The following is a 26,046-nucleotide window of genomic DNA, read 5'->3' on the forward strand; positions in this document are numbered from 1 at the left end:
CGGCCTCACGCAGGACCGTCGCACAAGGACCCGCCTGCCTAGCGCCCCAGCTTCTACTCCCCACCGCGTGGCTCAGGTCGTCTTACTGGTTCCCACTTAGCATGTCTGGTGAACACAGCTTGAAGGGTGGAGTCACATGCCTGTTTCACTAGCTCAGGCAGGAGAAACGCCCCCCAGTCGGGCACCATGTCCATCCCCCCAGTGCAATCAGGTGGAAGAGGTGCAGTCGCATCACATAAAGCCCGTTCAAACGTCCCAACGCTCCTCCAAATTTTGACCTTGCTTCCATCGACCCTGACCTTCTTCCTGGTGGCCTGCACTGAGATTTCATCTATAGGATTCGGTTTCACAATACTAGGTAGGGGACGCGTCCGCCACTATGACATAATATTCATGTCATAAAACGCTGGGTAGGGGAGGCACAACTTCTTTACCGAAAGCCTGTTCAAACGTCCCAGCTGCCATCATCCTACCATCTCCGGCGCCGCTGTACTCTCCACATCCCATCGTGCCGATTGCTGGCTGCACCAGCTGGTTCTGGTACCACCCCGCGCGGGGCTCCGGCATCAAGGAGTCCTGGACCATGTCTCTCCACCCCTGACCCTGGGGCCCCCTCTGCGCACAAGGCTCTGGGTCCCCAGCAGGGGTTTGAGCCAAGGGACCCTTTTGTCAACTTTTATCTTTTTTTTTAATTGGAGTACAGTTGATTTACAATGTTGTGTTAGTTTCTGCTGTACAGTAAAGTGAATCAGTTATACGTACACATATATCCACTCTTTTTTAGATTCTTTTCCCATATAGGACATTACAGAGTACTGAGTAGAGTTCCCTGTGCTATACAGTGGGTCCTTGTTAATTATCTATTTTATACATAGTAGTGTGTATGTGTCAATCCCAATCTCCCAATTTATCCCTTCCTGCCTTTCCTCCCTGGTAACTACAAGTTTGTTTTCTACATCTGTGACTCTATTTCTATTTTGTAAATAAGTTCATTTTTACCATCTTTTTAAGATTCCACATATAAGTGATATCATATGGTATTTGTCTTTCTCTTTTTTTTTTTTTTTTTTTTTTTGCGGTACGCGGGCCTCTCACTGCTGCGGCCTCTCCCATTGCGGAGCACAGGCTCCGGACGCGCAGGCCCAGCGGCCATGGCTCACGGGCCCAGCCGCTCCGTGGCACGTGGGATCTTCCCGGACCGGGGCACGAACCTGTGTCCCCTGCATCGGCAGGCGGACTCCCAACCACTGCGCCACCAAGGGAAGCCCTGACTTTCTCTTTCTGACTTACTTCACTTCGTATGATAATCCCATCCATGTTGCTGCGAATGGCATTATTTCATTCTTTTTTATAGCTGAGTAGTGTTCCAGTGTGTGTGTGTACCACATCTTCTTTAGCCATTCCTCTGCTGATGGACTTTTAGGTTGCTTCCATATCCTGGCTATTGTAAATTGTCAACTTTTATCTTGATTAAGCTGCCCTATCACTGTCCCCGGGAGGTTCCAGGTCTGCTTTCTCATCGTCACCTCTGTCTTCCTGCTTCTTGCACTCCTCCAAACTGGGGGAAACAGACCAGACTTATTGGGAGCCCTTTAATGTTAGGGGTTCAGTAGGGGGTCCCTTTGTCCCACCCACCCTGGAGAGGGCTGTGTTAAGACCTTTGTTTCGCCCCATCAATGTCCCTTTTATTAATCCATCTTTTAATAACAACCTAAAGATTTCCACCCTGCTAGGAGGAGTTCCTTGACTCTGCATGGCCCTTTCTCCATTTTTTTGTTAGTTACTTATGTTTTGAGTAGTGTCTGTAAGACCCATTCAGGAAAGATGAGACAGCAGATTCTCCCATCAGGCTTCCTGGAGGAGGGGTGAAGGGTGCATGGGAGCTCCCTGTACACTTCTTTGCAACTTCCTGTAAACGTATAATTATTCCAAAATAGAGGGTCACGAAAAAGTTGTGCCATGAAATATGACTACTTCAATGAAACGAAAACATTGATAGAAAATTATGAACGGACCAAGTTGACGCAAGAAGAAATAAAAGTAAGAATCTCCCAAGTTCTCAAGTAAGTCTCAGTGGATGAAGGAATGCGTGTCTTTCCAAAGAAGAGTCATCCAAGGGACACAGAAGGAACGGCGGAGTCAGCACCTTAGCTGTCTATGGCTGAGTAGCCAGTGAGCCCCAAATGCAGTAGCTTAAAATAATAAACACTTATGGGAATTCCGTGGCGGTCCAGTGGTTACGACTCCACGCTTTCACTGCTGAGGGCCCAGGTTCAATCCTTGGTTCGGGAAATAAGATCCCGTGAGCCATGTGACGTGGCCAAAATAATAATAATAAAATAAACTAACAAACACTTATTATCTCAGTGTCTGTGGGTGCTGAGTCTGTGGCCCAGGGTCTCTCACAGGATAAGCCCCAGGAGGCAGTGCATGGTGTCTCACGAGGTGGCCCTCAGTGGCTGGGCTGCAGCCTCATCTGAAGGCACGACTGGGCAGTGTCCCTGTCCAAACCCACTTACTGGTTGTGGGCAGGATTCGTCCTTGCCGGCTGTTGGCTGGACTCTGCCCTCCTTCACAGGCCAGTCCTCAATACAGCTGCTGCTCCCCGTAGAGCGCGCAAGAGAGGGTAAGAGGACGGAGGCTGGTGTGGCCTCTGGAGACACCCCATCATTTTTACCTCATTCAGGTGTTGGAAGTAAGTCACTCACTAGATCAGCCCACACTCTAGACAAGGGGGTTGCACAGGGGGGCATGACTATAGCAGGAGGAAGGGCTCTCTGGGGCTAATGTGTGTGTGTGTGTGTGTGTGTGTGTGTGTTAAAAAATTAAACTTTAATAAATGTTCATTAAGTCAAATGCAAGCTCTTATTTAATAGGAGAGAATGAATTTATCTTAAGCTCTAACTATTGAATTTTACTGGTCAGTCGTAAGTAATGAAGTTTTACACTAAAACATTATACCCTGGGGCTTCCCTGGTGGCGCAGTGGTTGAGAGTCCGCCTGCCGATGCAGGGGACACGGGTTCGTGCCCCGGTCCAGGAAGATTCCCACATGCCGTGGAGCCACTGGGCCCGTGAGCCACGGCCGCTGGGCCTGCGTGTCCGGAGCCTGTGCTCCGCAACGGGAGAGGCCACAACAGTGAGAGGCCCGCGTACCGCAAAAACAAAACAAAACCCATTATACTCTGACATTTGTATCTTATGTGAAAACAGTGCTGTAAGCCAGTGGTCAGCAAACTAGGACCCGCAAGTCAAATATAAATAAAGCTTTACTGAAATACACCCACAGCTACTCCTCTGTGTTATGATAGACGGCTCCTTTTGCAAACAGTCGCAGATTTGAGTAGTGAGACAGATACCGCAGAGTCTCGGGCTAATTTCAATGCCGACTCCCACAATCAGCAACTTGCCACCTTGCCACACCTGGTGAAACAATCGGTTCAGACAAGGACGATCCACAGACGCTACAACCAGGAGGAGGACGCTTGCTGGGGACCCGGTTATCACCAGGACGCCCAGAGCTACAACCTGACAGTGGAAATATCTGGTGTCCCCAGTGATCAAACTTAGCCTCACTAACACGAGACAAGCAGGCCCCATGCTCCCCGGGCATGGGCAGCAAGGGGCACCACGTCTCACCTGTGCGGGGATCCTGCCAAAGCGGTCAGCTGCCATACAACCGAGCCCTTAGCGCTGACCTCCAGTTGCAGGAAAAACAGGGGAGGGAGGAACACGTAAAATGGCACCGTGAGGATGTCACCTCCACAACCTGGGACCTTCGGGCACCTGAGCTGGGCTCCTGAAATGAGTTAGCGGCGTGGGGAAAAATACTGCGGGTGGGAGGAAACTGCTGTCAATTAGAAAAGACTGGAGACATACCCAAAGCAGGGGGTTTGATGGAATCTTGGAGTGAACAAACCAGCAATAAAAGCTAATGGGGGGCATGGCGGAAATGGAATATGGATTCGTTTTTTCAATGCTGTTACGGAATTATTGTTAGCTTAGCTCCATGATAATGGGATTGCGGGTCTGCTGGGGATGTCTTCCGTTTTTGGAGATGAATGCTGAACTGCTTATCTGTTCTATTTCTGGTTGAAGTGTCATAATGTATGGACTTGACTTTTAGAAACTTACATATATCAATACATACATCTTCAAGTAAATATATGTGTGTGTATACGTATGCATGTCTCTATATGAAGAGAGAGACAGAGACAGAGAGAGACAGACAGACAGAGGGAAAGAGAGAGAAAATGAGATATTTATTCTAAGGAATTGGTCCATGCAGTTGGGAGAGGGGCACATCTGAACTCCCTGGGCAGGTGGGCAGGCAGGAACCCAGGCGGGCTCTGTATGTTGCTGTCTTGAGGCTGAAATCCTTCTTTTCTGGGAAACCTCAGTCTTTGCTCTTCAGGCCTTTGACGATTGGGCGAGGCCCATCCACTCGATGGCAGGTGACCTGCTTTACTCCAAGTCTTCCGATTTAAATGTTAATTTCATCTAAAAATACCTTGAGGGCAACAGCCAGCTGTTGGTTGGACCAAACAGCTGGACACCGAGGCCCTGCTGAGTTGACACATAAAATGAGCTGTCCCCGTGGATATATGTGTGTTCACTGCATTACTCTTTCTACTTCTTTTCTGTGCTAAAGCTTTCATTAAAAGGTAAAAAACAAAGAACATTTGTTCACAGAAGTCACTAGAAAGAAAGTGAAAGTCAAGCCACAAATATTTACAATACATATAAGTAACACATGATTTCTACCCAGTGATACGTAAAAACTTCCCCATGCGTCAGAAGAGACGTAGGATCCAATTAAGAAATGGGCAGAACACATGAACAGACATTTGGCGGAATACGAAACAGAAATGGGCAATGATCACGAAAACAGGAAACAGGAATAGGAGATTAGAGCCATAATGTGATACCACTTAACACCTACTAGAAGGACGGAAGTTTTAAGTCTGTGGGCAAGAACACGTGTGCGGTGCTGCGAGCACTGAAGTTGGAGCGAGCAGTCAGAGGGCCGCTGGGCGATGTTCCTGAGGGTGGGCCCGCGCATGCGCAGTGATTCGGCGCCCCGCCTCTGGACAGAACCCTGGATCAAGTCGTCGGAGATGATGAGCTGTGCCCCATCGGGGGCGGGGGCGGGGGCGGGGGTGGGTGGGGATCTTGAAATCAGGTGGTGACATAAGCGCAGCCGTAGCTTCAGGTGTTCTTAATCGGTGCAAATCGATGCAAGGGGCCGCCCCCTGGCGTGCGGCTGCTCGGCCAGTGAATCCCTGGTTTTGTTTTTGCATTTTTAGGTTTGTCCAGAGATGCAGAAAACCAGAGGTCGTTTGCTTTCACCTGGAAGGGCAGGACTGCGGTCTTGCCTCGGGACCACACGGACTCTCGGCGTCTCAGCCACAGCTGAATCCACAGGGACCTTGACCATGTGTCCCCCCCCCACCCCCGAGACACTGTGCTGATGAGATCTGGAGAAATGTCTGGTCACTTCGGTGAAAACTGCACCTGGCAGAGTGAGAGTAAGCCCTGGGAAAACACAAGTCCTCGCTGGGTCCAGTGGACACAAGCGTGTCCCCTCTGCAGCCTTGGTCACCTGTGCACAGGTGGAGGAAGCCACGTTTGGGCATCGGCTTTGCTTTCACCGGCACCCAGGCGGCATGCTGGGCTGCTGGCCTTGAGCGAGGTGCAGAGCAGCAGAGGTGCCCCGGTGGCCACACAGCTTGGTCCTTGTGACCCGGGGACCCCATGGCCCCAGCGGCTGCTGTGGAAGCTGAGATGGGGAATCTCAGCACCATTCCCACACGGACACGCAGCCATACTCTTTGCAAGGACCTCGCCTCCCTCTGCGACTCAGCATTTGGCTTTCCTCTGGGCCAGGGGAGAAGCTGACCCCTGTCTGGGCCAGGGGAGAAGCTGACGCCCATCCTGAAGTGGCTGTCATCTGTCCACTGGGTCGTGTAGCTGGGCAGGCCCAGCAGCTCCGCGTCGCCCAGTGAGGTTGGGTGTCTGGACTGTTGTAAGGTTCTTGGAACCCCGTGGCGGGCAGGCAGCCTCTTCCCCAGCCACCCCTGCGCTGCCCGGTGGCCTAGTGAAAAGCAGACAGAGGGCAGGAGGGGGAGCCGCCCGTGGTCCAGCTGCCAAGCCTCACCTGGACACCCCTACAGCCGGATGCTCCATTTGTTACAGCAGTGTCCAACTCTGCACTGCCATGCGGTATCTTCACGGGAGACCAGCCTGCCACCTGTAGCAGGTTCACTGACTTTGGACCCTGTACTGGTCAGGATGCTCCAGAGAAACTGCACCGGTGGGATATCTGTCTCTATATCCACCCATCCATCCATCCATCCATCCATCCACCCATCCATCCATCTATCCACCCACCCATCCATCCATCCATCCATCCATCCACCCATCCATCCATCCATCCACCCATCCACCCATCTACCCATCCATCCACTCATCCATCCATCCATCCTCCATCCACCCATCCATCCACCCATCCATCCATCCATCCACCCACCCATCCATCCATCCATCCATCCTCATCCACCCATCCTCCATCCACCCATCCATCCACCCATCCACTCATCCATCCATCCATCCTCCATCCACCCATCCATCCACCCATCCATCCATCCATCCACCCACCCATCCATCCATCCATCCATCCTCATCCACCCATCCTCCATCCACCCATCCATCCACCCATCCATCCATCCATCCTCCATCCACCCACCCACCCATCCATCCACCCACCCACCCATCCATCCACCCACCCATCCACCCACCCACCCATCCATCCACCCACCCACCCATCCATTCATCCATCCACCCACCCACCCATCCACCCACCCACCCACCCATCCATCCATCCATCCACCCACCCACCCACCCATCCACCCACCCACCCACCCATCCTCCATCCATCCATCCATCCACCCACCCATCCACCCACCCACCCACCCATCCATCCATCCACCCACCCACCCACCCACCCACCCATCCATCCATCCATCCTCCATCCATCCATCCACCCACCCACCCACCCACCCATCCATCCATCCATCCACCCACCCATCCACCTATCATCCATCTATTTACCTACCTACCTCTCTATAAAAAGATATGACTATGAGGAATTGGCTCAGGTGGGCTGGGAATGACCTGCTGTCTGCACACTGGTGGCCCAGGAAGGCCAGTTTGGTGATGTCGTCCAGTCTGAGTTTGGAGGCCTGAGAGCCTGCAGATGGTGTAAACTCCAGTCTGAGGGCAGGAGGAGGTGACAGGAGCTGTCCCAGCTCAAGGGGTGGGGCCAGAAAAGGGCACGTTCTCCCTCCCCTGCCTTGTGTTCTGTTCAGGCCTCGGGGACCAGATGGTGCCCTCCCACCTGCTCTCCTGCATCGGAGATTCAATGCTGATCTCACCTGGAAACAGCGCCCCCCCCAGGCTCCCCCAGAAGTAATGTCCCACCCGGTCGCCGGGGGCCGGTCACGTTGACACAACCGTAGACATCATGGGCCCCTCCCTTGTGGGGGAGGGTAGCGACTGTTCCCACTGGACTTGGGCCTCGTTCTGGATTTGGCTTTTCTCTCCTGCATGTACCAGCACCTTCCTTATTTACTTCCTTAAAGCCTTATTTGCTGTCCCGGTTCCTCACGTGTCATTGTTTCTGGCCAAGGACCTGACTTTACAGTCAAAGAAACAAGGCAATGGGAGGTGCCCATGGGCTTCCCGAGGGCCACCACGTACCCTGCTCCTCAAAGGAGGCTACCCTGAGGGATGGTGGCCTAGTCTTGGGCATCATTTAGGACCACGGCCAGGGGACAGTGCGGGGACACTGACGCTGTGTCCTGCAGGACACGCTAGTCAGCAGCGCCTTTCCCCCTGAGTCAGGATGCATGGTGTGGGGGAGGTAGGGGTGGGGGGCGGCACCCTTCCTGTGATTAGAACGACTGAGCCACTCACAAACGTTTGCCTCTCGGCCCTGTTGGTCCCTGCTCTCCTGGTTTGGCCATTTTAGTTACCAGCAAAGGAATGCTTTGAACAAAACAATAGTGTCCTTGAGTTGGAAGCTGGGTGGGGGGTTCCACCTGGCCCACTCGGGGCTCCTCTGCCACTGGGTTAAGAGGCCATGAAGGGGGCCACGGGGATGGATGGGTGATCCTATCAAGAGGAAACAAGGTGCTGCTACTGAGTGTGGGGGGCTGAGGGGTTCCCCGGGTCTCTCCTCATCCTGCGCATCTGGTGATGAGAGACAGTGGCAGAGGCGACCACAGGATGGAGACCTTCCTTCCCAGCTCCGTCCCTGATGAAGAGGGGGCTCACCCAGCAGGAGAAGCGCTCTGACCCGCGAGAGGACGTGGACAGGGTGGTGGAGCAGGGAAGCCCGAAGGTCGGTCACAGCCTCGTGGCCACTGCAGAAAGCAGCGCCGTTTACAGCTTCCCGTTTACAGCAAAGCCCTTTCTCCTGCGGTGTCGTGTACGTTTCTACAGAATTTAACTACATCCCCTTTTCTTTCCACCACTGCTGTACACGGGAATTCAGCTGGTGCTTCTTTAAAGTTTATTTTGCCCGATGAGAAGAACGGGACCAGGAGAGGTGCGCACAGCCCCGGATGCCCTGGACGGTTATCAAATGCAGAACTGCTGGACTTCCGGCACGTTCCTTGGGGGCAAGGCCTGTGCGCCTTCAGTTGTAGGAGAGCTATTTGCTTTATCCTGGCTGAGCACCGTCTTGTTTTTGGAGGTGTAAGTGTGGGAAGAGAGAGAGAGAGAGAGAGAGAGAGAGAGAGAGAGAGAGTGTGTGTGTGTGTGTGTGTGTGTGTGTGTGATTGGAAACACAAGGGGTGGACTGCAGCAGGCGTTGGTCACTTTGTCCCTTTCTGGTTGCCCACCACAGAGGGCTGCTTCTTACTCGGGAGGCACCCGACTTTGTTGGTTTCGGGGGGCGCAGGGCTGAGCTCCCTCTATGGAAGTTAAAAGGGCCGCACAGTCCCTCCTCCCTTGTCAGTTACGCTGGGGCCTCGGCCTAGGCTGGGTCAGTCTGGCGTCCCACCCAGGACTTTGGTTTCGAGCCACGGATGCAAATCGTCAGGGACAGTTCGTTAGCGAGAACTCACCAGCCGGGTAGTTGGATGGCCAAGGGGAGAGGCCGTGGCAGGCGGGACTTCTCAAACGCATTCCCCAGAACCCGTGAACACAGTGTCACCACAAATGTGATTTCTCTGTACAGCAGGAAGTTTACCCGGGTGGCCCTCATCTACACACGGGAGCCTTTGAAAGCGGACTGTCCTCCAGCCTTGGGGAGAGGCAGAGGAATTCCCAGCAGGAGCAGGAACCCACCTGCCGTGGCGACTTGAGGATGGAGGGGAAGGGGTCTCGGGGAACACAGCAGCCCCGCAGACAGCGGGCAAGGAAGGGACGTCAGTCCCACAGCCGCACAGAACCGAACTCTGGCAACAGCCTGACCCAGCCTGGAGTGGGTCCTCCCCAGAGCCTGCGGGGGCAGCGAAGCCCAGCCCAGCCCAGCCCTGGGTTTGACCCTGTGGGACTCAAAGCAGAGTCCAGCCAAGCTGCCCTCTGCTTCCTCTGTCCTCACTCACCTCCCAGCCTGTTCCCAGATCTGCAAATGACCCCCGGTCCCCCGTCTGCTTACATGGAGGCTGCTTGTCTGGTGGGGTCCCCTCCCTCCCCATCCCACCACCATGTGGAGGAAAACAGCTCATCCCCTCCTGGGAAGGATCGCGTGCGGGCCGAGGCCGGAGCTTCTCTGTTGCTCCTGTGTGTAGGCAGGTGGGTGTCCTGGAGCAGTGGAGGGTGACCCGAGCGACTGCTTGGACCCCGACGGCCCCTGAGAGCATCTGCTTCAGACAGGTGATGAGGGGCGGGCCCCTCCTGGCAGTGTCTGTAGAAGTGGGGCTCCTGGGGCTGGCAGCCACAGGCCCTGAGGGGCAGAGGGACCGTGAGGCCGTTGGAGGATGCAGAGGGGCCGGGCGGGATGCCTGGGCAGGGAGGGCACCCAGGTGGCCAGGGCGGAGTGGCTGAGTCAGGGAGTGAAGGAGGTGGCAGGCAGGGACTCTATGAGCGCTGAGGGGTGATGGGGCGCTGCTCGGCTGCTGGGACTGGGTCCTCCCTGCTCCCTGTTCATGGGAGGTCCTGGCCGGGGGCCCCAGAAGCACCGTCTCTCGATGTCGGTGGAGTTGGCAGCTGTGAGGCCAGGCCTCAGCCAGGATGGGGCTGCAGGGTGGAGTGCACGCTGCCCTTCCCTCAGTGGGCCCAGCCTCCCCCGAAGCACCTCCTCTGGAGAACTGGCCTGGCCCGTGGTCCAGGGGTCCCACTAGCTGGGCAGAGGCAGAGATCTTGGGAGTGGGGTGGGGGGGGCATGCTCTCTGCCTGCCCGCCTCCAGCTGCAGGGCTGTAGGACCCCTTTGGGGAGGTGGGGAGGGGCAGGCGGGCCTACCGTGGGCTCAGGGTGTATTTGCCCGAGCGGATGGCAAACCAGAGGAAGGCGCTGAGTGGCATCACGTACACCTGGGGGAGGTGGAGGCACCTGCGCCAGCAGCTCCAGGGGAGGGGCTCATCGCCCCCCGAGGAGGTCACTGGGCTGTGCAGGGCTCCCAGCCGTCTAGGGAAGGGAATCAGGGAGGCCCTGTCACCCCTCAGGCCTGCTCCTCCCGGCTCCCTGCTCAGGGCAAGCCTTGCTGGTCCCCAAGACCCACGATCTGACCTGGGGCTGCCCAGCCCTGCCCTTCTGTCTGAGGTGGGGGGGCACAGGCAGGTGGGGAAGGGGTGGGGGGGGTGAGAGGGTACCATGGAGGCGAGGCCAAGGCTGATGAGGGTGGAGGCGATGTTCCTGTGCGTCCTCAGGACGTTCCTGATGCCCTGCAGGCAGTCCTGCGCAGAGGGCAGCACGCGTGGGCCCCCTGACCGCCCCTCCCAGCCCAGGGCGTGGAGCTGCGACGCCCACTAGGACAAACGCTAGGGAGATGGAAAGCCAGGCTGCGGCACATCCCAGGGAAAACCACCCCGAGCTCTGGGGACTGGCACTGAAAACAGGCAAAAACAAGCAGGGTGGAGCCCACCTCTGCGGGGCCTGTGGGGCCCCCAGGGGTCCAGTGGGGCCCCCAGGGGTCCAGTGGGTACCATCCTCTGGGCGTCCCCTGAGCTGCCTGTGTTGGGACCCCCCAAACCCCATCCAGGGCGGGACACAGAGCCTGGGTGAGGAGAGGACACAGGCTAACAGGCAGGGGCATGGGTGTCCCCAGGCTGTCCTGGCTCCATCCTGAACTTCCACGGCCTCTCCAGGACGTGGCATCCGCAGAGGCTCTCTGTCTCCAAGGAAACGGGAGGTGACGGTCTCAACTCTGAACCACTCTGATGGTGGCATTTGGTTTTGGGGAAGGACTTGGCATTTGGGGGCACGCTGGGGAAGGATGTGCTGTGGGACATGCAGGGTTCGATTGTCAAGGCTGGGATGCCGGGGGAAAGGAGGCCGGCTTGGTGTCTGACTGTCCGTCCATCTGTCCATGAATTCCCTTGATCGGGTCTGGTCCCCCAGCGTGGTCCCACTTCCTCTTGGAAGGCAGCCCCGGGGTCAGACCACCATCTAGGACAACGTCTCTGCCCTCCCGCCCCCTCCCCCAGGTGTCCCCACCCACAAGGCCTTTACAGTCTCCCCGTGGCCCCCACCACCCCAGAAGGTACAAGAAACCAGACTTTGCTCCCACTTTGCAGACGGAGACCTGAGGCCTCTCCCTGGGTGGCGTGAACAGGCCTCCCGAACCCCCTTCCCTGCATGCAGGGCCCTCCTCTGCCCTCGCCCCTCCCAGCGCGAGAGCCCAGGGCGCTGTGCTGGCTCCGTCCCTGGCTGGGCCTCCAGCCATTCGCATCCTCCTGTCCGTTTCTTGGAGGGTGGCCAGGAGCCTCTTGCCAGAGATAGGGGTGTTTGCTTCCCGGACAGCGGGGGAGGGGAGCTGAGGAGGTGGGGTGGGGGGAGGGGGGCCACCGTCATCCTGAAGAATAGCGTTCCTGCCTCTGTCTCTCGTCACTGAAGCCCTCGTGGCCACACTCTGGCCTAGGCTGACCCTCTGGCAAACGCCCTTCTGGCCTTCAGGGGCCCTCGAACACCTGCCCCCAGCCCAACGCAGGCAGAGCTGCCCACCTGCCCCCCGCCCTCCTAGAGGCTTCCGATGGGGGGCGGTCTCAGTGCCTGACACTGTGCCTGGCTGTGGGGACCCCCAAGCTGGGAACTGTGTGAAGGGGTGAGGGAGTGATTGGGGCCTGGAGAGGACCCGGGCCCGCGTCCATCAAGTCCCCCCAGCCCAGAGCAGCCCCCAGGGTCAAGGGTCAAGGCATGGGAGTGGCCCTGATCTGGGGCTGAGCCCCCCAGGGTCTCTGCAGGCCCTTCCCCCTCACCTGTCTGGCGGCCTCCTGCCCCCGACACAGGTCAGCCTCCGAGCCCTCCTGGAGGCCAAGGGGGGGGCTCTTACCACAGCACTGAAACTGCAGGGAGAGAAGAGGGAGGCGGTTCGCTCTGAGAACCCCAGGATCCCTGTCGGACATATGGGGAAACTGAGGCACGAAGGGCACCCCCCCGTGCCCCCCAGGGGCCAGGACCGGGGCTCAGGGCGAGGCTGCTGACTCTGCAGGGGGTGCCGGGTTCCGGGCAGCCTGGCCAGCAGTCACTGGGGCCCCACCGAATGCTGTGCTGTCACCATCCTGAAATTCTTCATCACTTGTGGACAAGGGGTCTTGCACTCTGCTCTGGGCCCCGCAAATTCTGGAAGCAGCTGCCCTTCCAGGGCAGACGGAGGACAGGACCTCTCTGTCCCCTCCCCCTCCCCCCAAGGGGCACTGATAACCTGTGTCCTGGGACCTTCTGCTCAGCACCTGGCCCCCCGCCGGCTGGCTCTGGGGGGCTACCTCTGCCCATTTTCTAGATCACAGCCCACCTGGGGAGGCTGACCAGTCCAGGGCTGCCCAGGGAGGGGGCCTCCCCCACCACACTCACCATGTCCTGGATGGCCACCAGCTCCTGCCGCCAGATTCCTGATGAGCTCTTCACCGCCTGCTCGTACACCTGATCGTAGGCGTCCAACACGGCGTCCTCCACCTGTCCCGAGAGCATCACGGGAAGGCCCCTGTGCCGGTGAAGCCCCTCCCCCGACGGAGCCCCCCGAAGGGGGGGCCTGGCCCTCGGGTGCTGAGTGATGTCCCGCTGGCCCCCTCCTTCTCCTTCCACGGGGCAGAGCTCCCTGGAAGCGGAGACTGGGTCCCCTGGGTGGCTGGTCACAGGGGTCCCCATACTTCAGTTGTGGGGACCTCCCCCCAAGAATGGCCGTTAATGCCACTCTTGCCCCTGGGGGGTCCTGCAGGATAAACCAGAGGCCCGAGCTTGGCCACCCACCCCCCAGCTCTTGTCTTACAGTGGGAGGAGGCCCTGGCCGAAGTGTTCACCTGCTTCTGTTGATCTGGAAACAGGCAGTGGGGAGGGAAAGCCCCCGGTGGGCCCTGGGGGGAGACGGCCAGGAGTGGCCTCGTGCCAGGAGCTCAGCTCCCCAGGGATGCTCCAGGTGTTTGCCCAGAACCATCGGTAGGTTCTGAAAAGCCCAGGCAGCTACCCAGAGCTGGCCAAGGGCACCCGGGGCAGACGAGGCCCCTTGGGGGCAGACGAAGGAGAAGCAGGGTAGCAACAGGGGCCCTGCCGGCTCTGCCTTCACACCTCACTCAGACCTCATTGCCTCTGCCCAGCTAAGCATCCCCTTCCGTGCCTTTGCTCGTGCTGCCCCCAGACCGAAATGCCCTCCCCTTGCCAAGTGACTTCATCAGAGAGTAACCGGAATCTTGCCTCCTCCAGGAAGGCTTCTGTGACTGCAGTGGGTTCGCTGGCCTCTGGCGCGGGCAAGGCCTCTGAGCTCCCTTGCCCTCTGATGCCTCTTTTCCCACCTCAGAGACCCTGCGCCCTGCCTCCCTTCCCTTCCCATCCCCATGCTGTGCTGACAGCGGGGACAGGCTGACAGGCGCTCAGGGGTGCCCTGCTCTGGCCACTCACCCCCACCCTCCAGAAAGGAAGGGCGGCTTCCCCACTCCCAGCCTGGAGGACTTGGGAGCAGGTGGGCAGGGAGGCGGTCTCGCCCAGTGCTGTCCAGTAGGAACCAGACCGATTTCCACACTGAACATCGCTCCCAGGGCTCATTAACCCTCCCGGCTGAGACCTTGCCCACAGAGTCAGCCAGCTGCTTTGTTCTCCACCCAGTGGGAGGTGGGCAGTGTCCTGGGCTGGGGGCCAGGCGCCAGACTGGCCACCGCTGCGGGAGACCTGGCTGGGGGCCCTCTCTTGGCCTTCGTTTCCTCGAGTGACATGGGGGTGGAGACCTGCCAGGCTGTACTGCGTCCTCGTGGGAGGGGGTCCTGGTGAGGACTGAGGGGCTAGCAGAGCTGGCTCGGGGTCGGTGGTGCAGGAGGCCGGGGCAGGGAGGCCAGCTCAGCCCACCTTCGGGGTTTCATCCCCATCCCCAAGGCCCACTAGGGCCCAGGGAGACCCTGGCCCCTCTGGAGGTGTTGTCACTGAAACATGAACGGGAGGAACAAACCCGCTGGTGGTTGAGCTGCGCGTCTCTCCCCATGACCCCAGAAGTGGGGCGCGAGTTTCTCCTTCAGATGAAGCAGCAGATCTGGCAAAGCCACGCCCCTGCCCAAGACCCCTGGGCCTGGCATCAGGGGCCAGGCTGACCCTCCCGAGGCCTGGGGGCCTGGGTGGTGCTCTACCGTCTGCCCCCCCCATCACCAGGTTCAGGGGCTGTGCTTCTCCATGAGAAAACTGGGGGTGGGCTGGGAGGTCTCAGAGGCCCTTGGGCCCTGATACCTGGGTGCTCCCTGCCAGGGTGCCCCATCTTTAAGCCCCATCTTCCAGGGCTCCAGGGGGCAACCCTCAGGACGGGAGTGCCTGGGGCGCTGAATACAAACCAGGTGCCTGGGGTGTCCCTGCCAGCCCGGCTCCCCGCCCTGCCATTGACCTCTACCTCCCCATTGTCTGCTAAACCTGCGGGGGGGGGGGCGCGGGGGAGAATAGCTGCAGAGGGGGTGGCCTGTGGGAGCTGCAGGTCGTCTGCAGACCAGGGCCTTGTGCCCCAGGGCTGGTCCTGGCGGCCGCTGGACTATGGGGGAGGGGCCCAGACCTGGGAGCTAGAGGACAGACAGCCTTTCTCTGGGGCTCCCGGCAGCGCTGTACTTAATCCGTGCCTGAATTATTAAGTGGATCCAGGCAATTCATTGCCCCGCAGCCTGTCTGGGGACAGGGCGCTGTGGCAGAGTGGCTCTCAGGCTCCCGCAGGAACATAATTAATAGCCCTCGTGCTCTGTATTCACAGCACGACCACCCAGTCCCTGCATTGCCGGTCCTCCCAGCTTTAGGGCGCCTACCAGGGCCCCGAGGGAGTGAGCGCCCCAGGGTGCGGGGGAGTGAGTGGCGGGGGGAAGCGGGGAGGTGCCCCCGCTCCAGGGTCTGCGGCCTGGCTTCTGGGCCACCAGGAGTCGTGGCCGGTCCCTGTCCTCTCCTTGTCCCCAGGTTTCCCATCTCGACCCCGTGTTTCAGGATATCTTAGGGGGTCACTCAGGGGAGGTGCAGGGGGAGGAATGGGGGTGAACAGATCCCCTGGAGCAAACAGCTTGGCCCTTTGTGCTTCTCTGCTCCCTGGGCCTCCAGGAGGATCTCGTGGAAGGAAGGAGCGGGGCTGGGATCTGTCTGGCCCAGGTTGGCCCTGATGCCAAGGCACCTGCCCAGGTTCCCGGGGTTGGGGGGCACAGGATGGGTGGCTTTTCCTTCCCCTGCTGCTCGGGGCCCGTGCCCTGGCCAGTGCCCAGCTCTGCACTGGCCCCAGTGATGGAGGACAGACCTGGGCTCAGGGGGTGCAGGTGGGTCCCACTGGTTCATTCCCACCACTCAGCAGCCCCCCCATCGGGGTTCTCATGCTCCTTTACAGATGAGGAAACCGAGGCCCAGGAAGGTTAGCTGATCCCAAGGGCACCGGGTGAGAGGCTGACCCCAGACTTTGAAGCCAGAACTGCCCCATCCCGGCCTCCTGTGGGCCCACGTGGGCCCGGACACGGAGGAAGCCCCAGCCCCGACTGGGGTCAGGCAGGACCCCGAGAGCTGGACCCTGAAGGCCAGCTGGAGCGCGGACCAGACAGGAAGATTTCCGTCGGGGATGGCGGCAGGGGCTGGGACACGGAAGAGGCCAGCTGGGGGACACCCGCTTTTGCCCCTCCCCTTCCCGGAGCGGGGACCCCAGGCAGACTATGGCCTGTGGCCCCTGCACGGCCCCTCCCCTGCAGAAGTGCAAATCCTGGGCTCAGAGCCGTAAACAGTGTCAGGGCAGAAAGGATGGGCTGCAGCCGCCCCCCAGGAGAGCTGCAGCGGGGGCCCAGGGCACCCTGGCAGCTGTCTTGGCCGGGACCACCCACGCGGTGACCCAGACCTCGCCCGGGCTTCTCGGTGGATGGGAACTGTGAGGCCAAAACACCAGCCGGGCCCAGCGCTCCCTGGTCACCGAGAGCTGAGGCTGCCTTGCCAGGCTCCGACCCCTCCAGAGCCAGAGGAAATGCCCTTTCTCCATCTGGCATTCCATCTGGGTGACCCCAGATGATGCCAAGGTGGTGGTGAACAGTTTGGGGTGACCCTTGGGCAGGGAAGGGTAAAAAGGCATTGAGTCAGGGCAAAGAGCCCTGGATGGTGGACCCCTCCTGCCCGGCCTCTGCCAGGGCGATCTTGCCCTCCCCCCCACCCCCGTGGGCCTGAGTCCCTCCATCTGCACACCAAGGGGATGGCCACCACCCTGGAAGGTCTGGTGACGGCCTCATCAACTCCAAGGAGCACGGAGCAGGCAGAGGGCAGCGGGGAGAAACTAGGCCCATTACTGCAGGTAAGACCAGAGTGGGTAATCACACACCTAAAAGCACACAGCACGAGCTCAGCCTCCTACCTGGCTGCATCTTGCGTGAACATCTTGGGGGGGGGGGGCGCCTGGGCAACAGGGGTGGTCGGGGCCGCTGGGACTCCTGATACACAGGCAAAAAATCATTGCGGGTCACCTGCTGGAACAGGGTTTTGCCCAGAAACCGGGTATACTCCAGCTGGACTGGCTTTGGTTTCCCTGGTCCTTACAGAGTGCATGGGGAAACTGAGTCCCAGTGAGAGAAGAAAGGATAGATCAGGGTCTCAGAGAGTCCAGCCGGATGGGGCCCGTGGGGCTGGACTCTCCCGTCCCTCTCCGTGGCCCTACCCGCTGGCCCCGCAGCTCTTTTGGGGGCTGCCTCAGGGTCTTGCCTGGGGCTGGGCTCTCACAGGTGAAGGCTGGGGTGAGTTCTGCTGCCTGGGTTGTGTGCATTGCTGCGGACGGGGGGAGGCTGCTCTCCGGCACCTCTCAGCCGGGGAGGAGCAGGGGCCTGAGGCCTGGGACAGATGCTGAGAAGCAGACGGGGGGTGGGGGTGGGGGTGGGGGGGGGAGAGGACCCTTTGGGAAAGGCGCCGGGGGGCTGCCCTGCAGGCTCGCAGCTCAGCTGGGGCGAGAAGTCTGATCCTGTCGGGGGGCCGTGGGCACAGGGTGCTGGAGGGCAGTGGCGTTGGCCGGCCTCGCTCTGTGCCCTGGCCTGGTACTGGCCAACTGTGGACCCTCCTGGCCCCCACTAGTCCCCGGGCCCTACATGTGAGCCCGTCTGGGGTCGCTGCCCCTCTCCCTGAGCCTCTTGGGCACCCATTTCCTCTGCCCGGCCAGAGGGGGTCTGGCCTTGACCCCCAGCCCTGGTCTGGGAGGGGTCAGCTCTGCTCATGAACTTGGCCAGCCCCATTTCCCAGGCAGGCTCTCAGTTCCGTCTCGGGACCCAGAGTTCAGACAGAATTTCTGCAGGGCCAGGCTGCCCCAGCCCCCTGTGTCCCTTGGGAGCAGTCCCTCCCAAGCTGTGGTCCCGCCCTGCTCCCTGGGGTCAGCGCCCACCCTAACCCGTGGCCTGCAGTCTCCGAGCCCTGCTCTCTGGGGGCCGGGGCCCTGCGTGACCGTGTTACCCCAGAGCTGGGGCATCCCCGCCACCCAGCCCTGAGCCGCCCCGGAGCCCCGCTGAACCAGCGGCACCCAGAGGACAGAGGGACGGATGAACGGATGAAGGAAGGAAGAAACAAAGGAGCCCCCTGCTATGGGGACCCACACCCACCATTACCACGGTCACCAACGACAGGCACGTCCCTGGGAAAAGCCCAGAGTGAAAACGGAAGGAGTAGGGTCACGTGAACGGTCCCACCTCCAGGCAGCCAGAGTCCTGGACTGCAGGGCCGCTGTCGTCCCGTGGAGGAGGCCTGGCCGTCCCCTCCACTGCCCTGTAGCGCCCACGCCCGGACAAGGCCTCCCCCTGCCTGGCCCGATCCCCGTCAGGAGAGCAGCCCCCAGCGCATTTTCTGGAACCGACCCCCACTAATCAATCCCTTAGGCCAGCTGGGGGGCCTCCCTCCAACCCCCCAGGTCCCATCTTCTGGGCCCAGGAGGGCCTTAGTGAGAAGGGGGTGTCCAAGGCCTGTACCTGCTTCCCCTCCTTCTCTGGGGATCCGCTGTCCCCAGCCCAGGAGAGGACCGGCCCTCTGGTCTCTGCGTCCCCACCTCACCCCCAGGCAGAGAATGTCCCCACAGTGGTGACCGGCAGGTGAGAGGAAGCACGGAACCCACTTTCTCATCCCTGAGGGACCCTCGCCGGCGGGATGGGGGCGGGCCGGGGTGCTCACCTGCGTGGGGTTGTGGCATCTCCAGAAGGCCACCTGCACCAGGGTGCAGAACACCAGGGCGAAGCACAGGAAGGCCTGGGGCAGAGGAGGGGCCGTGAGTCCGGGCGCCAGCGGGAGGCCTTGGGCGGTGGGCACACTGGTCTCCATCCCTCCTTTTGGCCCTTCTCGGGAGACCCCTATTGCTGGTTTTAGCTCCCGTGAGGGGCCCTGACGGCAGTGCCACAGCCCCTGCCCCAGGGACGCAGGCAGGCAGCACCTGGGACGAGGGAGACCCCTGCCCTCTGCGGCTGCTGCCGGGAAGGGCACTGACCCCGGAAGGGCCAGGCAGGGCCTTCCCGAGCCTGAGATTCGGATCCCGGAGAAGAAACGAACCCCTTTTAAGCCTGGGCAGGAGGGGTGGCTCAGGGGCTGCCGGCCCCCCTGAACAGGGAGGGCCTTTGGAGGAGGGGCCGCGCTTTGCTTTTCTTCTCTGAAACATGCCTCCGGGGTTCAGAGCCGGCGTGCAGCGAGAGCGTGCCCAGGAGGACACCCCTGGGCCCCAGGGCTTTGGCGGCGCGTCTCTCAGGGGGGTTCTGAAGCTGATGAACTTTACGGCCCCTCCCCGCAAAGTGCACATGTGCCCCCAAAGCTCTTTCGTGGGTCGTTTCAGAGGGTCATCCCAGACTAGGAACCCTGGCCCACGTGCTGCCTTGGGGACATCCCCCCACCCATAGTCTGCCTTGTCACTTTGTGCTGGTGACCCTGTGATTCGGGTCTCGGGCTGAGGCTCCTTCTGGAGCCTTGGACAGTCAATTCGCCTGCTGACCGACCGCACGGCCCGGGGGTCCGGAGGCCTGGTGTCACCGCCCCACCTCAGTCACCCCGGGCTGTCCGTGGCCGGGGTCATGCTGCGGCCAGTTTCTCCCAACCTAGGGGCCGCACTCAGGGTGGCACCTGGAATGGAACGGAGGGTCACCCCGGATGCAGATGGACACATACGCTGCCCGGGCTGGACGGGGTTGAAGAAACAGTCCACACAGGGGTGGGGGTGGGGGCCCACCAGGCTCCATTTAAGAGTGGGCCACCCCGCCAGCGCCCAGACTCACTGCAGGCACAGGGACCTCCGGCTCTTCTCAGGGGCGGGCGGCCCAGCGGCCTTCACCCCATGTTCCCTCCTGCCTGCCCAGGGGTCTGCAAGGCCTCAGTCTCAGGACAGCCCGGAGATGCTGCCTCCTCCCCCTCTCCCTCCTCCCCGCCCCCCTCCCCCCCGGGCTGGCCGAGGGCCGCCTTTCCCATCTGGAAGCCATTGCTCAGCACTGCCTTGCAGGCTGGAGGCCCAGAGCCAGCTCAGGGGACCAGCATTTTCCAGGGACCGGCTCATTCCTCAGGAAAGCGAGCATCACCCCCTGCCCTCCCGCCGCCAGTCCGCCTGCATGGAGGGTCCTGGGCGGCGATGGGCCTCTGCGGGGCTGAGGCGCTGGTGCGGCCCGGCCCAGTCCCCACCGGTTCCTTTCTCCCTGTTCTAAACAAAACCACAGACATAAATCAAAATGGCTGCCCCGGCGCTGCTGCCAGCCCTGCTGCGAGCCTGCGAGCCTCTCATTTCCTGTGTGTGACGCTGGTGCGGGAGGGGGCTGGGGGGGCAGGAAGCGGCGGGGGAGCGGCCGGTGGGAAAGATCTCCGCCCCCGGCCCTCCACGCGGGCTCACACACGCCAGACGCGCCAGACACACGCCAGACGCGACACGCATACTGAGATGCACACACACGGCCGTGGCTCAGCGGGCAGTAGGGGCGTGAGGTCTCCCAGACCCCGCGGGGCCGTGCTGGGCTTGCCATCCAGGCTGGGGGCCCAGGGCGGGAGGTTGGGGTGCAGCAGGCAGGCGGCCGTGGGGCCCGACCCAAGTAACGGGAAGGGACGCGGAACAGAGACCCTGGTGCTCCCTGGCCCCTGCCCCCAGATCAGGGTGCAGAGCTGGGGCGGTCGGGAGCTGGGGAAGGCCCTGGTGACCGGCTGGGCCGAGAACCGTTGAGCCAGGATCCTTGGGAACAGGAGCCTTCGGCATCTTCCCGCCTCGGCTCTGAGCCCAGCACCGTGGCGCCCCCTGGTGGCCGACGCTGCAGCCTCGGCGCTGGCCTCTCCGGGCCGCCCTCGCCAGGACTTCTGGGTCTGGCCCCGCCAGCAGCCTTGACCTCCAGCCCTGAGGCCCTCTGGCAAGCCCCACACCTCAGGGCTCCCCTTTGGGAGGACAGTGCACCTGCCTGGTCAGCTGCCACTGGGGCCTCCTTCCCTCCCCCCATACCCCAGCCAGACTGCACAGGCCCGGGTCTTAGTGCGCCCACGCAGCACTGCCCTGCCCACGCTCCTGCGGAGTCCTGGTTAGGGCTCGAGCTGCCGGATGCCCCTCTACTCCCCAAGCACACCCAGGGCCGGGGCCCGGCTCCAGGAGGTGACTCTGTCCCTGCCCTTGGAGATGTTTACAACCCAGGAGTCATTCAACCAGCGTTTGCTGACACAGGCTGGGCCGAGAGCCCCGCCAGCCCTGGGGACCCAGAGGGCTGCCCTCAGGGAGCCCAGGGTTGCCGGCCTCAGAGGCCACCCGGGGAAACATAGCCCCGGCCTGAGCTCCCAGGGGTTGTCAGCCCCACAGACCACTCCCAGGGGAGGGGTGGGTTTGCCGGAGCAGAGGGCCGGGGGCAGGAAAGCGGGAGGCCATAGGGACCCGTGGAGACACAGGGAGGCTGGACTTGGTCTCACGCGCCTCAGGGAGCCTGAGAAGGCTCTGGGGGGTGGTGTGCATCAGGTGACAGCACAGGGCAGCAGCCAGGAGCTGAGGCCCCAGTTCAGGTGAGAGGAGGGGCTTGAGCCCAGAGCGGGCAGGCCCGTGGTCCCTGGGGAGACGGGGCTGGCAGGTGGACCAAGATAGGGCCACATGGAGGAACAGGTACGGGGGCAGCACAGGGCCACCACTGTGGGGCGAGGCCAGAGGCTTGTGGGACCTCGAGGGGTGGGGAGACCCCGCAGCTGGGGCTGCAGAGGAGGGTGTGCTGTGCAGGAGGAGCCCGACTGCAGGCCGCCTCGGGGCCAGTGCCCAGCCCTGGCCTACAGGTGATCGACTGGGCCTGGCCTCCTGGTAAGGGGATGGCATTCACCCAAACCACGTATGCAGCGACTCCAGTGTCACAGAACCAGGCCCTCCCTGGGCCTTTGAAACAGGGCCCAGGCCTGGGAGGGTCAGCTCTGCCTCTCAAGGGCCCCATGGACGATGGGGGTGAGATAGGCACCTGGTGGAGGGGCCCTGGCTGTCCCGGGTGGAGGGGCCCTGGCTGTCCCGGGTGGAGGGGCCCTGGCGGTCCCGGGTGGAGGGGCCCTGGCTGTCCCGGGTGGAGGGGCCCTGGCGGTCCCGGGTGGAGGGGCCCTGGCTGTCCCGGGTGGAGGGGCCCTGGCGGTCCCGGGTGGAGGGGCCCTGGCTGTCCCGGGTGGAGGGGCCCTGGCTGTCCCGGGTGGAGGGGCCCTGGCGGTCCCGGGTGGAGGGGTCCTGACTGTCCCGGGTGGAGGGGGCCTGGCTGTCCCGGGTGGAGGGGGCCTGGCGGTCCCGGGTGGAGGGGCCCTGGCGGTCCCGGGTGGAGGGGCCCTGGCTGTCCCGGGTGGAGGGGCCCTGGCGGTCCCGGGTGGAGGGGCCCTGGCTGTCCCGGGTGGAGGGGCCCTGGCGGTCCCGGGTGGAGGGGGCCTGGCGGTCCCGGGTGGAGGGGCCCTGGCGGTCCCGGGTGGAGGGGCCCTGGCGGTCCCGGGTGGAGGGGCCCTGACTGTCCCGGGTGGAGGGGGCTTGGCGGTCCCGGGTGGAGGGGCCCTGGCGGTCCCGGGTGGAGGGGCCCTGACTGTCCCAGGTGGAGGGGCCCTGGCGGTCCCGGGTGGAGGGGTCCTGGCTGGCCCACATCCCTGGAGCCTCAGTTTCTGTCGGGACACAGGGGAGAGGCAGGCTCCGTGGGCTCACAGCCCCGCCAGATCCCGTCTGGGGGAGCTGGGGACGCAGAGAACTCACCGCAGCCATGAGGCCCCCGGCCTCCCTCACAGTGGCTGCGGCACTCAGCACGGCCCCCAGGGTCAGGAGCGCGGCCAGGGCGATTCCTGTGGAGAAGGCTGAGGGTGGAGAGAGACGGGTGTCAGCGTGCCCAGGGCAGGGGTCCCATGTGCACAGAGCCAAGGTCTGAAATCCAACCTGAGAGTCAACTTGGGGTGCTGAACTTTGGGGAGCTCTGAATGGGCCTTGTCTGGTCAGGCACGGGTGTACCTCCCACCCCCCATCCGCCTCCATGCCGGCCCCGCCCTCCCTCCTAGCTTCCTGTCCCCCCTGTCCCCCCATCCCCGGGGGCTATCTTAGAGCCCACATCCCTGCCCCCAGGCCCTACTGACAGGTGGCTGTAATCTTATCAGTCCAGGCCCGGCCCCAGGCTTCCTGCTCTAGGGAGTCTGGGGTTCAGGGCTCAGGGTAAAAACATGAGGCCTGCGGCCACCAGGAGGCCTGGGGTGGGGCCCACCAGCCCCAACCCCCTGAGCCTCGGCTTCCCCCACAGCCGCCCTGCTTGGCCTCCAGTGTGCTCCCTCCGGAGGCCAAGCCTCCCGGGGGCAGGGTAGTGGGGACAGGATGCCTTCTCTGATGCTCAAGGCCTCATCACGGGTGAGCACCCCTTCCTGGACACAGAGGACAGGGTCCGGATACCACCCGACACGTCCACGCTGTCCCCGGGGTCCCAGGGCGGGAGACCTGGGCAGACCCCAGGCTCTGCCCAGTGGAGCTGGGACTTCCAGGTGGCCCTTTCTGCCTCTGACCCCACTGCCTGCCCCAGCCGGCTCCACTCGGGAGACCTCACGCCAGCCTGGGGCTCCTCCCCAGCCACCTTTGCTCCTGAAGCCCCCTCCCCAATAGTGGCTGCCCCGCCCAGAGCCTCACTTACCCCAGAGGTGCAACGCTTCATAGGGGGTCCTCTCTGAGGATGCGTGCCCGATGACAGCAAAGTGAGGCCCGAAGTACGTGAGCACTGCCGTGGTGGCCATAGCGAGGCCCAGCAGCTGGGGGTGGGGTAGACCCAGCGTGTGGGGCAGGGCTGGGCACTGACCCGTCCCCCTGCCAGCCTCCCTCCAGCTTCCGGGTCTCACAGGAGACAGGATCGGCTGCGGGGCCTCTGGGCGTTTCTGGGGGTGGTCTCAGGGAGACCTTTGCCCCAGACACTCCCCGACACAGACACCCCCCCTGCACACACAGACACACAGACACACTCACACAAGACACCCCAGCACACACACTCACACTCACATCCCCCCTCCCCTGCAACACGCACACCCACTGTCCATCTTCTCCAAGGGCCTGGAACCTTAAATCATTCCATTTGCGGAGCAGGGAACGGACCCACCCAGCCCTTCTCAGCCTGCCTCTCTCCCCCCGCCACGAGAGCACCTTCCAGAGCGGGAGGCCGGCCCCCGCCCCGCTCCCCCAGGGAAAGCCCCTCTGAGCCCAGTTCGCCAGCCCACCAAGGCCCTCAGGCCTTCTCTAGGGCCCGTGCCGCCCGGCAGTAGGACAGGCACTGCTCACGGGGCATCCTTCTGCTGCCAGGAGTCCGCCACCAGAGCCCCAGGTGCATGTCCGCCGGGGCGGCAGGGCTGGTGTGGTCGGGGCGGGGACCGCAGTTCCAGAGGTCCGGGAACACGGCTCAGCACCCCCACCCCCACCCCGGCCCCGCCGCCCCTGCCCAGCCTGCCTGTTACCAAGACAAAGAGGCTGGTGACAAGCATCTGGCATTTGGCCACCCTGACTCGACTCCAAGGCCCCATGGAGGTCTCCTCTGCTCTCCTCTCCTCTCCTCTGCTCTCCCCTGCCCTTCTCTTCCTTCCCCTCCCCTCCCACTGTGGTTTCCAACTGGGCGGGGGCCTCAGACCACAGCTGCCCGCCCAGGAGCTGGGTTACGTTGGTCGCCCGTCTGTCTGTTTGCCAGCACACCAGGAGCTGAGCCTCCGGGGACCCCAGAGGAAGGGCAGGCAGGAAGGCGAGGGGTGGCGAGGCCAGCTTCTGCCCCCCTGCTGCCCCCGCCCCTGGCCCAAGACCCCAGGATGCTCGCAGATAAACGAGAGCTCTCCCAAAGGTGCTCCTGGCGTGGCTGCGGAGGACCCTGGGTGGAGGTGGGCAGGTGGGAGAGGGCACGTGCGTGGGGGCGACAGAGCTTCCTGTCTCTGGAGTGTGCGAGCAGAGGAGAGGAGAGGACCTCTCCTGGAGTGTGCGACCTCCCGGTAAGCCCTGCCTGGGGCCATCGTCCTTGGAGGACTTGGGGAGAGAAGGTCTGATCCGGACGTCCTTACTGAAGCACTGTCTTACGAAACATCTTTTGAAATGCTCTGTGACATCACAAGTTTTGAAAAAGTAACTTGAGTTTTGATGCCTCAGCGGCACAAATGAGTAATTTAGGGCCGAGCCACCTGGAGGGCGCGGGGGTTGGGGGGTGCTGGGCCCTCACCGGTACCCACACCGAGGCTTTGTCAAAACCCGCATCTGTAATCAAACTAAACCATGTGAACCCGGGGATGGGGCCCGGCTGCAAACCCAAATGAACGTGGGGCTGTGCTAACTGGGCCGCTGGGCCCAATGTGGGCCCGGAGGGGACACGTGGTGAAGGCGCTCACTGGGTCCCGCCTGGGCCAGCTGGAACCGCTAGGGCCCCTGCTGTGGTCCTGCAGGGCTGGCCACCTGTGCACGGCTCACCTCTCATGCTGGAGTGGCCCCCCATTCAGTGTCTCGTAATGTAGGTCCTCTGGACCCTGGGGGACCTCAGCCGGGGAGGAGGAGTGCCCCAGATAGCCGTGGGCGTGGTGATGGCTGGCCTTCTAGAAACCAGCAGAATGGGGCTCTGGGCTGGCTGTCAGCTCCGCCACCTCCTTGCCCAGAGCAGGGGCCAGCCAGGACCCCTCATCTATCCCAGTGCCCCCCGTGTGCCCCCTGGCCCCCAGGAATCCCTGCCCTGCGTCTGCAGGGGCAGGAGGGGTCCCTGATGTCACCACACGTGGGTCGCTCCGGTGGAGCCCAGGTGTGGCCCAAGGGGGCGCAGCGAGAGTGAAAGTCCGGGATCCAGGGGCAGCAGGGCCGTGGGCTGGGGAGCTGGCCACCTGGACCCGCCCTGCAGCAGAGATGAGCCCCAGGTCGCTGTGCCTGCCACACTTCCGGCATTATCTTTCTCTGACTTTGGGGCAAATCTTTTGGAGCAGGGCCGGGCCTGGCTTCTTGACCTAGCCCTGTGGAGCCCCTAC

At 62.0% G+C, this 26,046-nt stretch overlaps 1 protein-coding gene across 1 annotated transcript; it reads right to left on the minus strand.

Annotated features, from left to right (window-relative positions):
• Window positions 1–9,659: 9,659 nt before the first annotated feature.
• Window positions 9,660–24,582, minus strand: TSPAN32 (tetraspanin 32; the record flags this gene model as incomplete). The annotated part of the gene is made up of 9 exons (XM_082844171.1): window positions 9,660–9,951; window positions 10,468–10,538; window positions 10,818–10,901; window positions 12,423–12,509; window positions 13,018–13,119; window positions 18,775–18,849; window positions 22,796–22,893; window positions 23,709–23,823; window positions 24,517–24,582. 9 exons carry the CDS (start codon window positions 24,580–24,582, stop codon window positions 9,660–9,662), a joined length of 990 nt encoding a protein of 329 aa, XP_082700297.1.
• Window positions 24,583–26,046: the final 1,464 nt, after the last annotated feature.

The sequence above is a fragment of the Leucopleurus acutus genome, assembly GCF_964270905.1.
Source record: "Leucopleurus acutus genome assembly, chromosome: 8".
Taxonomy (NCBI): domain Eukaryota; kingdom Metazoa; phylum Chordata; class Mammalia; order Artiodactyla; family Delphinidae; genus Leucopleurus; species Leucopleurus acutus.